The 14,821-nt window shown below is 41.5% G+C and overlaps 2 protein-coding genes across 3 annotated transcripts in view; both read right to left on the bottom strand.

Annotated features, from left to right (window-relative positions):
* Positions 1-6,131: 6,131 nt before the first annotated feature.
* LOC130139706 (cytochrome P450 72A397-like) lies at positions 6,132-10,891 on the bottom strand. Of its 2 annotated transcripts, none has more exons than XM_056317282.1 (5): positions 10,492-10,891; positions 7,929-8,146; positions 7,580-7,824; positions 7,114-7,477; positions 6,132-6,719 (listed from the first exon to the last, which is right to left on the bottom strand). In XM_056317282.1, exons 1-5 carry the CDS (start codon positions 10,769-10,771, stop codon positions 6,291-6,293), a joined length of 1,536 nt encoding a protein of 511 aa, XP_056173257.1. In that variant the 5' UTR covers positions 10,772-10,891; the 3' UTR covers positions 6,132-6,290. The 2 variants fall into 2 exon arrangements, with proteins under 2 accessions (XP_056173257.1, XP_056173258.1); XM_056317283.1 differs by lacking the exon at positions 10,492-10,891 and adding an exon at positions 8,555-8,576.
* Positions 10,892-13,044: 2,153 nt separating this feature from the next.
* The window catches only part of LOC130139707 (uncharacterized), a 67,123-nt gene continuing 65,346 nt past the window's right edge, over positions 13,045-14,821 (bottom strand). Inside the window, exons 4-5 of the mRNA XM_056317286.1 lie at positions 13,736-13,837; positions 13,045-13,665 (exon numbers count right to left, since the gene is read on the bottom strand). Of these exons, the coding sequence (XP_056173261.1) occupies positions 13,216-13,665; positions 13,736-13,837 (552 nt within the window). The 3' untranslated portion in view covers positions 13,045-13,215. The remainder of the gene's footprint in view (positions 13,666-13,735; positions 13,838-14,821) is intronic.

Below are 14,821 nucleotides of genomic sequence, written 5' to 3'. Positions count from 1 at the left end.
AAGTTCATATAGGTTAGTTGCATTCCGCATCGGACCGGCGGTGGCGAGAAAGCTGAAAATTCATCGCGTAAACCGAGCTCGAGCACTCGGCTCACTTAAGGGATTAGGGGCCAAAATTCACAAGTCTAAAAGGCTTTGGTTGTTTTAATTTGAGCTTAAATCAGCCTGAATTAATTTAGCCCATTTGGAATTAAAATAAAATTAAATGATAAAGCCTAAGTCTAAGCCCATTAGGACTAGGAAGTCCGGTCAATTAACCTAGGGTTGCAATATAAATATGTGATTATACCCTTCAATGAAGGGGGCTCTCATAATTCCCAAAAACACAATTCTTGAGAGCACGAGAGACACACGTGAGCGAAAGTAAAGAGCAAGAGAGAGAGTCGGTTGCGCACGGGTGCATCCGCCACGTCCGCGCTGCCCCTCCGCCGTGCCCTGCCCGAGTTACTGCCACTGCTGTTCCGCAGCGCCCAAAGGACTCTGCAGTTTATCCCCGGCGGTGCTGCTCTTCCTCGTTGTCACCTTGAACGCCGTAGGATAACTTCTTGCTCCAACCGGCCACCGTGAGCAACACCAGCGAGCCTTCATCACTGAACCTGCAATTGCAGCGAAGCACCTTCACGCAGCATCAGACCAGTCGCTTCCCCCGCCCAGTTGAAGACTTGTCCAAGTTGAAGGTTGAAACCCGTGAGTCCAAGAGGTTGACTTTGTCGCCTTTTGATTACATCCTGCCAACTTAGGTCAAGAATGTTTAGTCAAAGAAAGTCACAGCCACGTGATCTTGAGTAGAGGAATTCAACCAAACGCAACCAAAAGGACTCTTCCTTTTGCGAGTTTCACTGAAAGTCCAGCGAGCAGCGGTCCTCTTTACTATTCAACTCTCCACCACACGAGTCCCACGGAGTGCCCCGACGCCAGCCGCTCCTCTGGTCGCCGTTCTGTGCCAGGCCAATCCCGACGCCGGCTGTTCCTCTGGTTGCGTTCCGTGCAAGGCCTGCCCCACCACAACGCCGACATCCTCCGAAGTTGCTGCCATCCCCGACGTTCGCCGCCCTCCCGTGGTGAGCTGCTGCTGTTCCGCGACTTCCGAAGACTACTCGTCGCTGCTATCGTCGACCCGCGCAAGCTCGGTCAGTACCGCCGCTGCTGTCCCGCGGGGAGTCGCCGCCGGCCGTCGATCCGTCGGCCACCGTTCGCCGCTCATCGCGATCTGCAATCCCGATCCGCGAGTTCGAATTTGGAAACTATCCGCAAATTAGGTAACAATCTCATCTGATATCGTTTTGAATATTTCATTACATGATATGGGTGATATTGTTATTTATTATGAATTTTTGTTAATCTTTGGGTGTGAATGTGATATCCGCAAATATTTAAAAATCACCCAAAGTTAGGAAACTTTCCTAACTTGATAACGTGTTGGGATGACTATCCGATCTCAACCATGAGATACGATACTCGGTGGCACGGAAAATCTCTATCCTATCCATAACTATTTGGATACGATAATAGATTTTATTTTGTTCCCAAATTCAAACGAATGGCCTTCCATCAATATCCATAACCACATGGATATGATCGTCGGTTCATATCGTTTCCTTAATTCAAAGATAGTAAAACAAATCTTGTGGATTGAGTGGACTGGTTTGGATCGTGGTGATTATCTATCTATTTGATTTATGTCTTTTAAAAAGAAAATTTCAAAAAAAGATTAGTTAGGATTTGAATTGATTTTATTAGAAGATAATGATGCATGTTTAGGATACGTTTAGAATAACTTTTTTTTGAATAAGTCGATAGGATAAATTTTAATTTAAATTAGGAATTAGAGTAATTTATTTCCTAGTTTAATTTAGCTATTATCCTGATCTCGATGGTCCATTTTAGGGTAATTCTTGATTTCAAATTTTAATAAAAATCCAAAAAAAAAAAGAATCACTTTAGGATAGATCAAATCATTTTCTCTAGGATAGATTGCATGTTAATTTGAGTAATTTTTTAATTCCGAATTTCATTTGAAAATACCAAAAATAAATCATTTGTCCGTCATTAGAATTAGGTCACGTCGTCGCATGACATATAGTTTGCATGTTAGGCTGCATTAATTGCGTGCTAATTTTTTCACGTCATTACATATATGTTAGCTTTCATTTAAATAAGTGAAAATCCTAAAAAATATTGAGTGAACTGCTTGTTAATTAGAAACCATATTAGGATTGTTGATGTGATTTTCTAGCTAACAATGCAGATGCTTACGTTGCTTCGAGGTAAGTAATTCTCCCAATCTTGCAATTTATTTAATGTTTTGATTATTGGGTGTTACTTTGGTGGTTTGCGCACCCGCATGATCACCTCACATGCTAGTGACTAAGTTAAAATGGATCCAGACTGCATGCATAAATATTTTTTAAAAGAAAAGGTACCGAAAGGGCGTTAGACTAGATCTAGCGTAACTAAGTCCCCGAGCTTAGAATCTCTGGTTCGTAGGAATAAAATATATCTCCCTATGTTTTATTTAGGTTTCTAATCGATCTACCACAAATAGATTAGTGGCGACTCCAAGCATGAAAACTTTTGCATGTTAAAAACTTAAACCTTAAGTTGCGAATTGATAGGTCTTGGGAGGGCCTGAGTTAAGCTTAGTCCTAATAATCCATTAGCCTGAGAAATTTAGGTCGCGACAGTAACCACTTACTGTTTGTGACATTATTTAATAAGTTAATTTAGTACGTGAGTCTTGTTATCTTTAGCATTAATTGTTACAAAAAAAAAACTGGTGAATTGTGACCATTCCAAATGATGGATGGACTAAGTTTCATGTCAGGAATTACTCTTTTTTCGCATAAAAAGAGACCTAATCTGAAGGCCTTAATAATTTTGGCTAAGCATAATTGAATATAAAGTTGATCATTTTTAAAAAAATGAGTAAAATGCAGTAATTTCACACATCACCTTGAAGCAAGTTGTTTTTCTTTTGTTGTTTTTTTTTTTTTGGGCTGAAAGAGTTGAGAGGCACAACTAACATGGCTACTTCCTCTAAACATGATCATGGGATCCAACACTTATTATGAAATTTTGGGTTTAAGATTACGAACAAAACCGCCGCTTAAGATCACTTGCGAAACGTTGAGTTAATGTAGGCAAGTCCTTTTATGTAACTCCAATGATGCGCAAGTGATCCCAAATCTATCCTTATAAAGCATGACATGACTTACTAATGTGCATGTTTGAACTCGTGATCTTGTGTTTGTGGAACATCACTTTCATGCCATTAAGAACATGACGCAACATCATAGATCTTGCAAGTCGTGAGCGTGTATTTCGTGCATGGTAGTAGAGTCAAATTCCGCCCAAATTTGTTTCGTGCATGCGTACGATCGTTTGTCGAATTTCACGTGTCGTTTCTAATTCGACTTGCATATGAGAAGAAGCGTCGAAATATCCAATGACATGTACATATTCTTTATATTTATGTGATCTTCTTTCGTTTGGACAAGAATTCATTAAAATCTTTTTCGGAAATGGCCGAAAACAGGGAAATGTAGAGGAAAAGCTCTCACGCGTTGAATTTGTCCTGGGGCGGCCAAGAGAGGTCGCTGTGAATGTCTAGGAACATTGACAGGCAGATGTCCCCCCGAAACGTCATCACCATGCACGTTTATTATGTTGTAATCTGATTAGGACAGTGAACTGAACACAAAGAACATAATTCAACATCCTAGATCTTACAAGTCGTGCGCGTGATTGAATGTTGGCAAAAGATTGTTCAGCCCCACGAGCAGAAGAAGCAGGGCGACAACTTATTACCTAATATTTGACTTGGGGAATTAGCATTGAATACTATGACTAGGTAAGCAAGGTAATCTAAATTGCCCTTTTCTTCTCTGAAGAAGACGTCTATGTCCATGTCCTATCTTAGAACAGATGGCATGGAATGAGAGGGGAACGGAATAAAGGAAGCAATGGGTTGAAATAAGGAATGGACTGGAATATGCTTCACAACACTTGGGTATTTGCACGAAAGAATGAGTTGGAAAGAATACGACAGACTTCTTTTTTGTGCTTGGATAATTTTGGAATGAAAAGCAAGGATTTTGTGTAATGTCAAAATGTCCTCTCAAAATGTATAATGCATGAGATAAAAATAGAGGACACATTCGAAATAATGGCATGTAATAATGCCTTTTAACGTTTTGACCGGGAATTAATTGTCGCAAGTTCAAAGAACTCAACTCAACTTAAGTGTTCTTAAGTTCTATCGTCAGTCATTGGTGCTCCGACGGAGCAAGCAAGATGAATTGGTGAATGTATAGAGATGTTTCCTGCATCGATTCTTCCAGTATTTGCATTACTTTCTTTCTTTTATTCGATGATAGATGATTTGCAGTTACAGCAATTACATCTACGCATAGCGTAGATTGGAAGTCGTTTTTGTGCTAGTAGGAGGACTAGTTTTACGCAGAATTAATGTCATAGTAGAGAGGGGCTGTCGTATTCTTAAGATAAGTCTAAGAAGTATTCTTATGATTCAGATCATCATTGATCAGTGTTCTGATATTAATCACATTGGAGAGGAGTATGCCTTTTTTTCCTTCCCCTAAGCAGTAGATTAACCACCTGCTCTAGCCATTACTACTTTCCTCGTACATGAAATGCGAAATCTATCTTGAAATATTATGAAATTGAAATTGAAACCTACCAATTCAACAGTTTGTAAGATATATCAATTGAACTAGAATATATAGCGATTCGCATTTCTTTTTATGTAGAGAATGAGATAACAATCGAGTATGCATGACTAAAGGGCAAATCCACTCGAAAGTACGCCATATTGCCTGACATCAAACTTACAAAATCTTCTGAACTAATTCTATTGGTCCGGCTCCCGCACGACTTGCGCAAACATTCTCGATGTGGCGGACTTAATTACTATACATGTTCAGATGGTAGAAATTAGACTTAATCATAAGTGTGGCGACGGTCGCTCACATAAGCTCGCTCGGACCACCTGAATTATAAAAGCCAGCTAAATACACCACTTTTACGGCCCAATTCCATAAAAAACCCCAAACTTTAACCTTTGTCCCAATTATATCCCAAACTTTTTTTTGTCTCATAAAAAACCCCAAACTTTTACTTTTGTCCCAAATCTACCCCGTTTACTATTCATCCAATTTTTTAATATTATTTTTTCGAATTTTTTTCTTTTTTCTTTTCTTTTCTTTTCTTTTTTCACCTTCAACCTCCGGCCGGCGAGGTCGGCCCCGCCGTTGCTGGGCGTGGCCGAGCCTTGCCGACTCTGGCGAGGCCGAGCTCGCCGGCTGCCGGCGAGGCTCGGCCTCGCCCAACAACGGCGAGGCCGACCTCGCCAGTGCGCATGGCCGAGCCTCGCCAGATTTGGCGAGGCTCGGCCCGCCGGCTGCCGGCGAGGCTCGGCCTCGCCGGTTGCCCGGCGAGGTCGGCCTCGCCCAGCAACGGCGAGGCTTGGCCTGCCGGCACCGGCGAGGCTCGGCCTCGCCCGGCAACGGCGAGGCCGACTCGCCAGTGCCGGCGAGGTCGGCCTCGCCAAGAATGGCGAGGCCGAGCCTCGCCCGGCGATCAGCGGGGGCCGACCTCGCCGGCCCTCGCCTCGGCGGTCATGGACGGCGACCGGCCGGAGGTTGAGGGTGAAAAAAAAAAGAAAAGAAAAGAAAAGAAAAAAAGAAAAAAATTCGAAAAAATAATATTAAAAAATTGGATGAATAGTAAACGGGGTAGATTTGGGACAAAAGTAAAAGTTGGGGATTTTTTATGAGACAAAAAAAAGTTTGGGATATAATTGGGACAAAGGCTAAAGTTTGGGGTTTTTTAGGGAATTGGGCCCCACTTTTACACCCCCCACAAAAAATAGAATAAATAAATAACACACATTTTAGTAGATGGGCCGGGGCGAGAGTTGTTAAACATGGGCCGCGAGAAATAGGTTCAAATGGAGCACAAGCTCATCAAGCTAGGCCCACTTATAGCTTGAATTTGTTGGATTGGTTCTGATTATAATTAGTTCATGCATGAAAAATCCAGCTTGAGCAGGCCAAAATGCTTTTCATGTCTATATTTTGCACTTATTCTATTGATTCATCAAATTAAATGCGTCGTGCAAGATTCCATCACAATCAATCACTGATGATACTAGGTTATTATTACATTAAGGAGAGAAAACAACGACGCATAGACTTGGAAGATGGTGTAGTGTTGCATTATTTCAATGCACATCTTTGTCTACACTACATGTCACCCTGATTTGTAACTTTTTAGTTTGCCTTGTGCAAGATGACCTGAGCACCATACTGTGGCTGGAGGGTGATGACAGTGAAAGGGGCGTGCGCATAAGATGGAGAGAGCTCGAATGTGAATTGCTGAAGTATCATGGCGAGCGCCATCTTCGCCTCAATCATCGCGAAGTTCTGGCCGACACAAATACGAGGGCCCCATCCGAATGGAAAAAAGGAGACTTGGTTTTTGGTGGCCTTGGACACTCCCTCGGCAAACCTCTCTGGCTTGAACTCCTCAGCATCTTCGCCCCACAGTTCTTTATCATGGTGGATGAGGAGAGTCGTCATCGAGAGCTGGACTCCCGGGGGTATGGTCAGCTTCCCCAGTGCTGTTTCCTTTTGAACCTTCCGTGACAGTATGATCACCGGTGGGTATAGTCTCAGCACCTCATTCAAGATCATTGTGACCTGATAATGACAAATCCATAGAAGTTGTCATATGGTAGACAAGCGTATGAAGGAGCATCTACATGATTATGATGCCGAGAAAGATTACTACAATGAAACCAAGGGAAGGTTCTCTGCATCTAACATCAATTTCCACGAAGAGAATGGATAATATTTTAATTTTCATGCAGTAAAAAAGGTTAGAGGTTCTTGTCTGAAAAGTCAGGTTCGTTGTCGTGTCATCTTCCTAGGATGACATTATTTAACCGAAAGTTTCGTCTATAAAGGATCGGAAGCGCACATCATGTTAGAGGAGAATGAATATGTGTCATGTGACAAAAAAATGCTAGTGAAGAACTCTTTACATTGTACCTATTAGAGTGCCACTCTCGAAGGAAGAGAGTATTGAACTTACAATCTTGAGTTGGCTTAACCCGTCATAGTCAGGTTTTCTTCTTCCAAAGGTTTGGAGGACCTCCTCCCTAGCTCGGGCTTGCCAATCTGGGTGCACGCACAACAAGACCATGGTCCATACTAGCAAAACCGAAGTGGTCTCTTGTCCGGCGAAGTAGAAAAGCTTGCACTCCTCAATCACATCCCGAAGGCTCATCCCGACATTCTCCTTCATGTTTGACTCCAGCAAGAGCCCCAGCAGATCATCGGCAGCAGCTTCCCCTGCCCTTATTGCTTTCTCTCTTCTGCGGATGATGTCCATGAGCAGATCTTGCACTTCTTTATCTATGTTCTTCATTTTCCTGTTCATCTTAGTTGGCACAAACCTGCGAAATATTGAATCTAATAGTTGGATTTTTTATAATGTCACGATTGTAAGCTAGAAGCTCAGATATATTCAATTAGTTTTTGGATGATGAGAGATTTACCTCCAGCCCGGGATGTAGACCGATTGAAGGGCTTTAATTGCGAGAAGGGCTTGTTCCTCCTGAAGTTCAAAGATCCTTTTGCCTTCTTCAAAGCTACTGCCAAATGCTGTCCGAGAGATCACGTCACGGGTCAAATTTTGAAGGTCGACCCACGCGTCGACCTCGCACGATCTCTCTACTGATACCATTTTCTCCCATCTATCTACCATTTCAGTGCAACTTGAATAAAAAGCGGGTAACATAAGCTGCAAGAACAACAGACCAATGCAAACAAGGAGTTACAAAGAAAATTCCTGAGGCATCAATGTGTGGGGTTCCATTTATTTGACCATAGTATAGTTTCATGTACCTTCAACTTCTCCATGTGGAATGCCGGAATGATGATCTTCCGGTGCCGAGCCCATTTCTCGCCCTCATGGTTCGCGAGTCCATCCGCGAGCAACTTCACCAGGGGATTGGAGGCTGGCTTGGGATAGTCGTTTATCTTGGAGAAGATCTCCTTCAGTTGTTCGGGATTCGTTATGTTCACTCTCGGTGTTGGGCCCATCCACATGAACGAGTCCTTGCCTGCAATGCATCCAGCAGAATAGGAGGCAAATTGCCAAAAGAACTATTTAGAGTACATCCTCAGCTACTCTCTAGGAATACATGCAGATGCAATTGGGTGATTTAATTTATATTGGGAGGGGAAATGATGGTTATAATAATTACCAACAAGTCTTTTCTACATCAAGAATCATTTCATGACAACAAACGATGAATGTCAACAAAATCTTATTAATCTCATTAACAAATAGAATCATGTGTCAAAATAGAACATTTTACTCATGTTAGTCGTTTGGTCTCCAGACATCGGGCCTTTCTTGCTTACGTTTTCAAAAGAAAAACTTACTAAATTGGCACTTGCATTTTATTTGGAAAAATCAAAAAATAAAATTTTAACGTGATGGTGAAGGATCCCAAATGTTTACAAACCGAAAATTTCATGGTCTGTTCCTACTCCGAGACCCCATCGGCTCGCGACTTCTTACACAAACATAACTTTAATGATAATTTTTGCCTTTTTTGAGGGCAGTGACCACCATCATTCCAATCATTCGGTACGTGTTTCCAGTGATTGATGGATTCATGCCCGTGTCATTGAATTGCCAGTTAATCCAAAAGGACAGAGACCAGAAACTCAGGTCATGAAGACTTGAGCGGGTGGCAGAAATCCATCCAAGGCTCGTTCCTCATTATTATCCACACGAATTTTGGTCCCACTGAATTGTGAATAACTTGGCATCTTGTGCTACTGTATGCATCAACTGTGTATGGGCATGGTTCGAAAAGGGTCTAGTCTCTGCCCTATGACAATGACTTTGACTCCCTCAAAACATGTTTCTATCTTAATTGACATCCATGAATCTTCAACCATGATGACTTGGACGTTTAGGGTGCCGACATGGGCGTAAGTCTTGTCAGTCACATAGTCAGAGCGTCCGTAGATATCAATCATCCATCGATGTGTATTAAATATATTATTAAATGGCCGAGTAAAAGTTTAAATATGAAAGCACGTGGTCATATACGATTTTTGCTTGATGTTCGCTCTTGGATGATATGGTGTTTGAATTGTGTGCATATCAAAATAAGTAATAATTTTTTTTGGTCAAATAAAAATAGGTAATAATTTAAAGGGTTAATACCACCAAAAACCCCAAACTGGTACATGTGTGACAATTTTACCCCGAACTTTTTTTTTTTACTACCAAAAACCTCAAACTGGTAAACATGTGATAATTTTACCCTGAACATACCACAAAAAATCCCAAACTGGTACACATGTGACAATTTTACCCTGAACTAAAATTTTAATATTATTTTTTTATTTTTTCGAATTTTTATTAATTTTTTTGTTTTTTCTTTTCTTTTTTTTTTCTTCGTCTTCAACCTCTGGCCGGTCGCCGGACCGGCGATCGGCCAGAGGCGGAAGCCGGCGAGGGCCGCTCTCGCCAGCGTCGGGCGAGGGTGACCCTTGCCTGAGTCGGGCGAGGGCAGCCCTTGCCGGCGTCGGGCGAGGCCAGCCCTCGCCTAAGCAGGCGAGGACAGCCCTCACCCGACTCAGGTGAGGGTCGCCCTCGACCGCCCAGGCGAGGTCGGCCCTCGCCGGCTTCGGGCGAGAGCTGTCCTTGCTCACCCAAGCGAGGGCGACCTCGCCCGACGCCGGCAAGGGCAGCCCTCGCCTGAGTCGGGCGAGGGCCGACCTCGGGGCGGGCCAGCCCTCGCCCGACGCCGGCGAGGGCGGCCCTCGCCCGTGCCGGCGAGGTCGAGCCTCGCCAGCGGCCGGCGGGGCCGACCTCGCCGGCTTCCGCCTCTGGCCGGTCGCCGGTCCGGCGACCGGCCAGAGGTTGAAGATGAAGAAAAAAAAAAGAAAAAAATAAAAAAATAAAATTAAAAAATTATTAGTTCGGGGTAAAATTATCACAGGTGTACCAATTTGAGATTTTCCGTGGTCAAAAAAATAGTTTAGGGTAAATTTGTTACGGGTTTATCAGTTTGGAGTTAAATTGTTACATGTGTACTAGTTTGGGGTTTTTAGTGGTAAAAAAAAAAGTTTGGAGTAAAATTGTCACAGGTGTACCAGTTTGGGGTTTTTGGTGGTAAAAAAAAAGTTCGGGATAAAATTGTCACACACGTACCAGTTTAGGGTTTTTGGTGGTATTAACCCTAATTTAAAAGACGAGCATATTGCCATCTTTGGTCGCCAAAATTCAAGATGGGAAGCATGAATGGCCAATTATTAGGGCAGTAAATTCATAAGTTGTAAAACTCATCAAAGATGGCATCGACCAAAGGAAGAGAGAAAGCGAGCTTTAATGAAAACAAAGATAAAAGTGCCACACACAGAGCTACTATGAAGGTATCCATACCATAGGTTTGGAAGGATTGATGCAAGAAAGGCAAGAGACGAGGCTTGATGTCGTCGGAGACAGCGATGGGCTTGGACTTGGCTTGCTTGAGCAACCGTGAGTTCTCCTTGAGGTCTCCGAACAAGAAGGTGTAGGGTTTGCCGAAGAGGCCTTGCTGTCTCAGGAGCCTCTCGAGCCTCTTCGGCCTCAGCCACACCCAATTCACCACCTTCCATGCCCATGTCGTCAGGATGGCTAGAACCGCCGCTAGTGCAATTGACTGTATTGATACCTCCATCATTTCTTCTTCTGTGTGTATTTAGTTGTCTGTATGTGGGTGTCAATGTGTGTGTGTGTGTGTGAGAGAGAGAGAGAGAGAGAGAGAGAGAGAGAGAGAGAGAGAGAGAGAGAGAGAGAGAGAGATTTCAATGTGTTGATGGTTTGATAATGTTGGGCAAGGTATCGTTTTTATATAGCCATAGCCCTTCATTGCCGTGTGTTGGCCGAGAAGCTTCTTGACCGTGACCCAAGACAGATAAAAATTGAAAGGAAGAGAGAAGGATGCCCAAAATAAAGAGCAAAGAAAGAACTATTCGTGGACTTAAAACGGGAGGATAAGTGTAGCGTACATACTAAGCCGAATATACATTATTAATAATGATACGTCTCATGTATGTCCCATCAAATCTTGCAATGAATATTCAGTTAAGGAATGTTCACCGAATGGTTTCGCAAAAATGATAGAATCTTTTTTTTGCTCGTAAGACATGTTTTGGAGAAAGGGAAAACCTGGAATTCATTTTCTGCCCATGTTGTAATGAAATTTGAGATACTTGGAGCTAATATATAATTTTGCATTAGTTTGTAATTATCATCAGTTTGCCATCTCCTAACATTCATATGACAATAACTTGAACGGTTCTGAATAAAGCAAGAGGTTTTCCATTCAGTTGTTTTCTAGCTTTTGTTCGCTCTTGGCTGCAACTTAATTTGGCTCGTTCTGGAGACAAAGGCGGAGATAAGGCATGGAGTCATCGCTGTCCTGGTCAGATGAAAATGGTACAAGGAATTGTCATCAACAATTTTACGTGTTTGTTCCTTGTTCACACGTTATATACGTGGGTTTAATTTGGTTTTGCAAGAGCATAGAGAAGTGCTTTTCTTTAAGTGTTTTTTAACATGATATTTACTAGGAATAAATGAACTGGAAGTCCTTAAACTTGACAGAAAAGTGCAATTGAGTCTTAAAACTTGTCACGAAGTGCAATCGAGTCCTAAAACTTTCAAAAAGTGCGATGAATGGAAGAACCACTACAAAAAAAGCCGGGTTTTGCCACGGATTTTGCCACGAAAAATTTGGCAAAATTCGTGACAAAATGAATTTGCGACGAAATTAGCGACGGAAAAAAATTCGTCGCTAATAGGCCGTCGCAAAATTTTGCCACGGAAAATTTCAATTTTCGTGGCTAATTTGCGACGAAAAAAATTCGTGGCTAATTATTCGTGGCTAATTTGCGACGAAATATATTCGTGGCTAATTTGCAACGAACATTATTCGTGGCTAATTTGCCACGAACATTATTCGTGGCACAATTCGTCGCTAATTACTCGTGGCAAACTTCGGCTAAATATTCGTGGCAAAATTCGTCGCTAATTTGCCACGAGATCTATTCGTGGCAAAAGTCGTCGCTATTATTTTTAAAATTTTTTTTTGTTGGTCGCGAAATTGCAACAAAATATTTTCATGACAAAAATCGTTGCTGATTATCCGTGGCAAAATTTATCGCTAATTTGCAACAAACACATTTCGTGGCAAAATTCATGGCTAATTTGCCAAAATTTTTTTTTTTCATTTTTTTGCGACAAATTTATTCGTGGCAAAATTCGTGGGTAATTTGCCACGAACACATTTCGTGGCAAAATTCGTGGCTAATTTACCACCAAATTTTTTTTTCAATTATTTGCGACGAACTTATTCATGGCAAAATTCGTGGGTAATTTGCCACAAACACATTTCGTGGCTAATTTGCCAGCAAATTTTTTTTTTTCAATTATTTGCGACGAACTTATTCGTGGCTAATTTGCCACGAACAAATTTCGTGGCAAAATTCGTGGCTAATTTGCCAACAAAAGTTTTTTTTTTCAATTATTTGCGACGAACTTATTCATGGCTAAAATTCGTGGCTAATTTGCCACGAACAAATTTTGTGGCAAAATTCGGGGCTAATTTGGGACCATATTTTTTTTTGTCGGTTTTTTGCGACGAACTTATTCGTGGCAAAATTCGTGGCTAATTTACAACCAAATTTTTTTTTTGGTCAGTATTTTGCCACGAAAAATTTTGGCTTTTGTGACGGACATTATTTCGAAACGAATTTGGCGATGAATTTTAATGAATAATTTAGCGACGAATGTTGTTTAGGGACGATTTCGATTTGAAATCTAATTAACAGCAATTATAGAGTATATATTTAACATTGATAGAAAATCACAGTCAAGACAAGAACAAATCCCAAAAAGAAAGAAATGGAACAAAGCTCTAAATTAGCCAGTTCGCTCTCTTGTGGCAAACTGTTGATCTTGCCAAGAAGTTCTTTCACGTAGTCTATAGTGTTCTCCAAGAATCGAAGTCCTGTCCATCTGCAGCGCAAACATCACAATATCAAACTCCTAACCCCTGTTAATTTTTTTACATCTATTCAACAGCAGAAGCATAAAGATATAAGTACCTCTTGGAAATTTTTACTAGCAAGGATCATCATCATCATCAGCAATCTCATTATCATCATCATTGTGGCCATCACTTATTGGATTAGTAGGAGGTATAGGAGGAACGTCATCAGCTTCGAGGTTGAGGTGTCGCATGATCGATTGCAAATGTTGTTTCACTCCTCTTATTTCTTCGTCCTTCTGTACAAGTAATTGTTTCAGGTGGTTCAATTCTTGGTCCGTTCGCTGCTCGTGTTGTGCCTTTAAAAAAGCCGCACTGGAGGATGGAGTTGCAGCAGCTGGCCTTCTGTACATCCTTGACAAGGATCCCATCCCAAATATTTGACCTCTTCTCATTCCACCTGATGCCTCCACCCATAATGCCATATTGTCAACCGATGGCTCGGACGCAGCAACACCATCACCATCACCATCGCCATCACCACTAGCAGCAGCCGTGCTCATTACAAGTTCATCATATTTGTCCTACATTAACAATATAGATGAAAATAAAAAAAACTTCATATATATAAATACAAAATATAACCTTACATACCTTAATAGCTTTTACTTGATTGCCAGTCCATGTCTTATCTTTTTTCTGAAATGTGCGTTCAAATGTAGCCATAAATGTCGGTTCCGTCCCCAATTCATCTGCCTACAAAATATAAACATAATTGAGTAATCATTGATTTAACTTACAACATGTTTAAAAGACTTATCATTCTTTTTCTATGCTCCCCGATGTTGATAGAGCCCCCAGCATATGTGACAGACCCTTCACTAAAACTAGAAGCTCGATTCTTCTTATTAATTTTACTGATTTGCTTATGCTTTTCGGTGTCCGAAGTTCTCTTAATTTTCGCCCAATTGTCAGCTGTAATAAAATCCGGCTTTTCTTGACTTCTCTTTGCTTTATTCATCACATTTCGCATGTGATCACTGGCTTTCTTCTTAAAAATTCTTCTAACTTCTTTCTCTTCCGCTTCATCCCACCTGAACTTTCGCTGCAAGCAATCAATAGAAAAATAATTGTACACTCAGTATGCTAAATCGAACTTAGTTTGTGAGGAAATAGAAGGACAAAACTTACCTTGAACTCATTCCACCATAATTCCTTTACTTCTTTTGGAGCCGTGGTCCAACTACTATACTGCCCCATCCAACAGTTATTGATTATTTTATTAAGCCTCCTCACAACATACGTAGCATCCGTGAATCTGCAAACAGGTTATAACGATTTCAACATACGTAGCATCCGTGAAGCATTACGGACAATTCAGTTGACATCCATAATAATTTATATATACTTAAAAAAATGAAGTACGTACGAATCTCCAAATGGGGCTATCATGAATCGATTATCTTCTTCATAATTCGAGTGTTGCGTTGAAGAAGAAGGTGGAATCGAAGGCGATGGAATTGAAGTAAATTCAATTCGCATTTGAGGGTCGGAGGAAGGGCCAATGTGTCCATGTACTGGTTGAGGGTTAGATGAAAGGGCAGGGGAAGCGGAAAGGGACGGGGACGAGGACGAGGAAAGGGAAGGGCCTGGTCTTCTTTGTGAAGCATCACCACGACGCATGTGACCTCCACGTTTATACTAAAAGTTGCAAGGTTAGACAAAAATGTAAAAAATTAT

The sequence above is a fragment of the Syzygium oleosum genome, unplaced genomic scaffold (assembly GCF_021117445.2).
Source record: "Syzygium oleosum isolate NSW1041296 unplaced genomic scaffold, Sole_v2.1 Sole_v2.13, whole genome shotgun sequence".
Taxonomy (NCBI): Eukaryota; Viridiplantae; Streptophyta; class Magnoliopsida; order Myrtales; family Myrtaceae; genus Syzygium; species Syzygium oleosum.
Note: the sequence above shows the minus strand (reverse complement) of the source record. Positions and strands in the feature narration are given on the sequence as shown.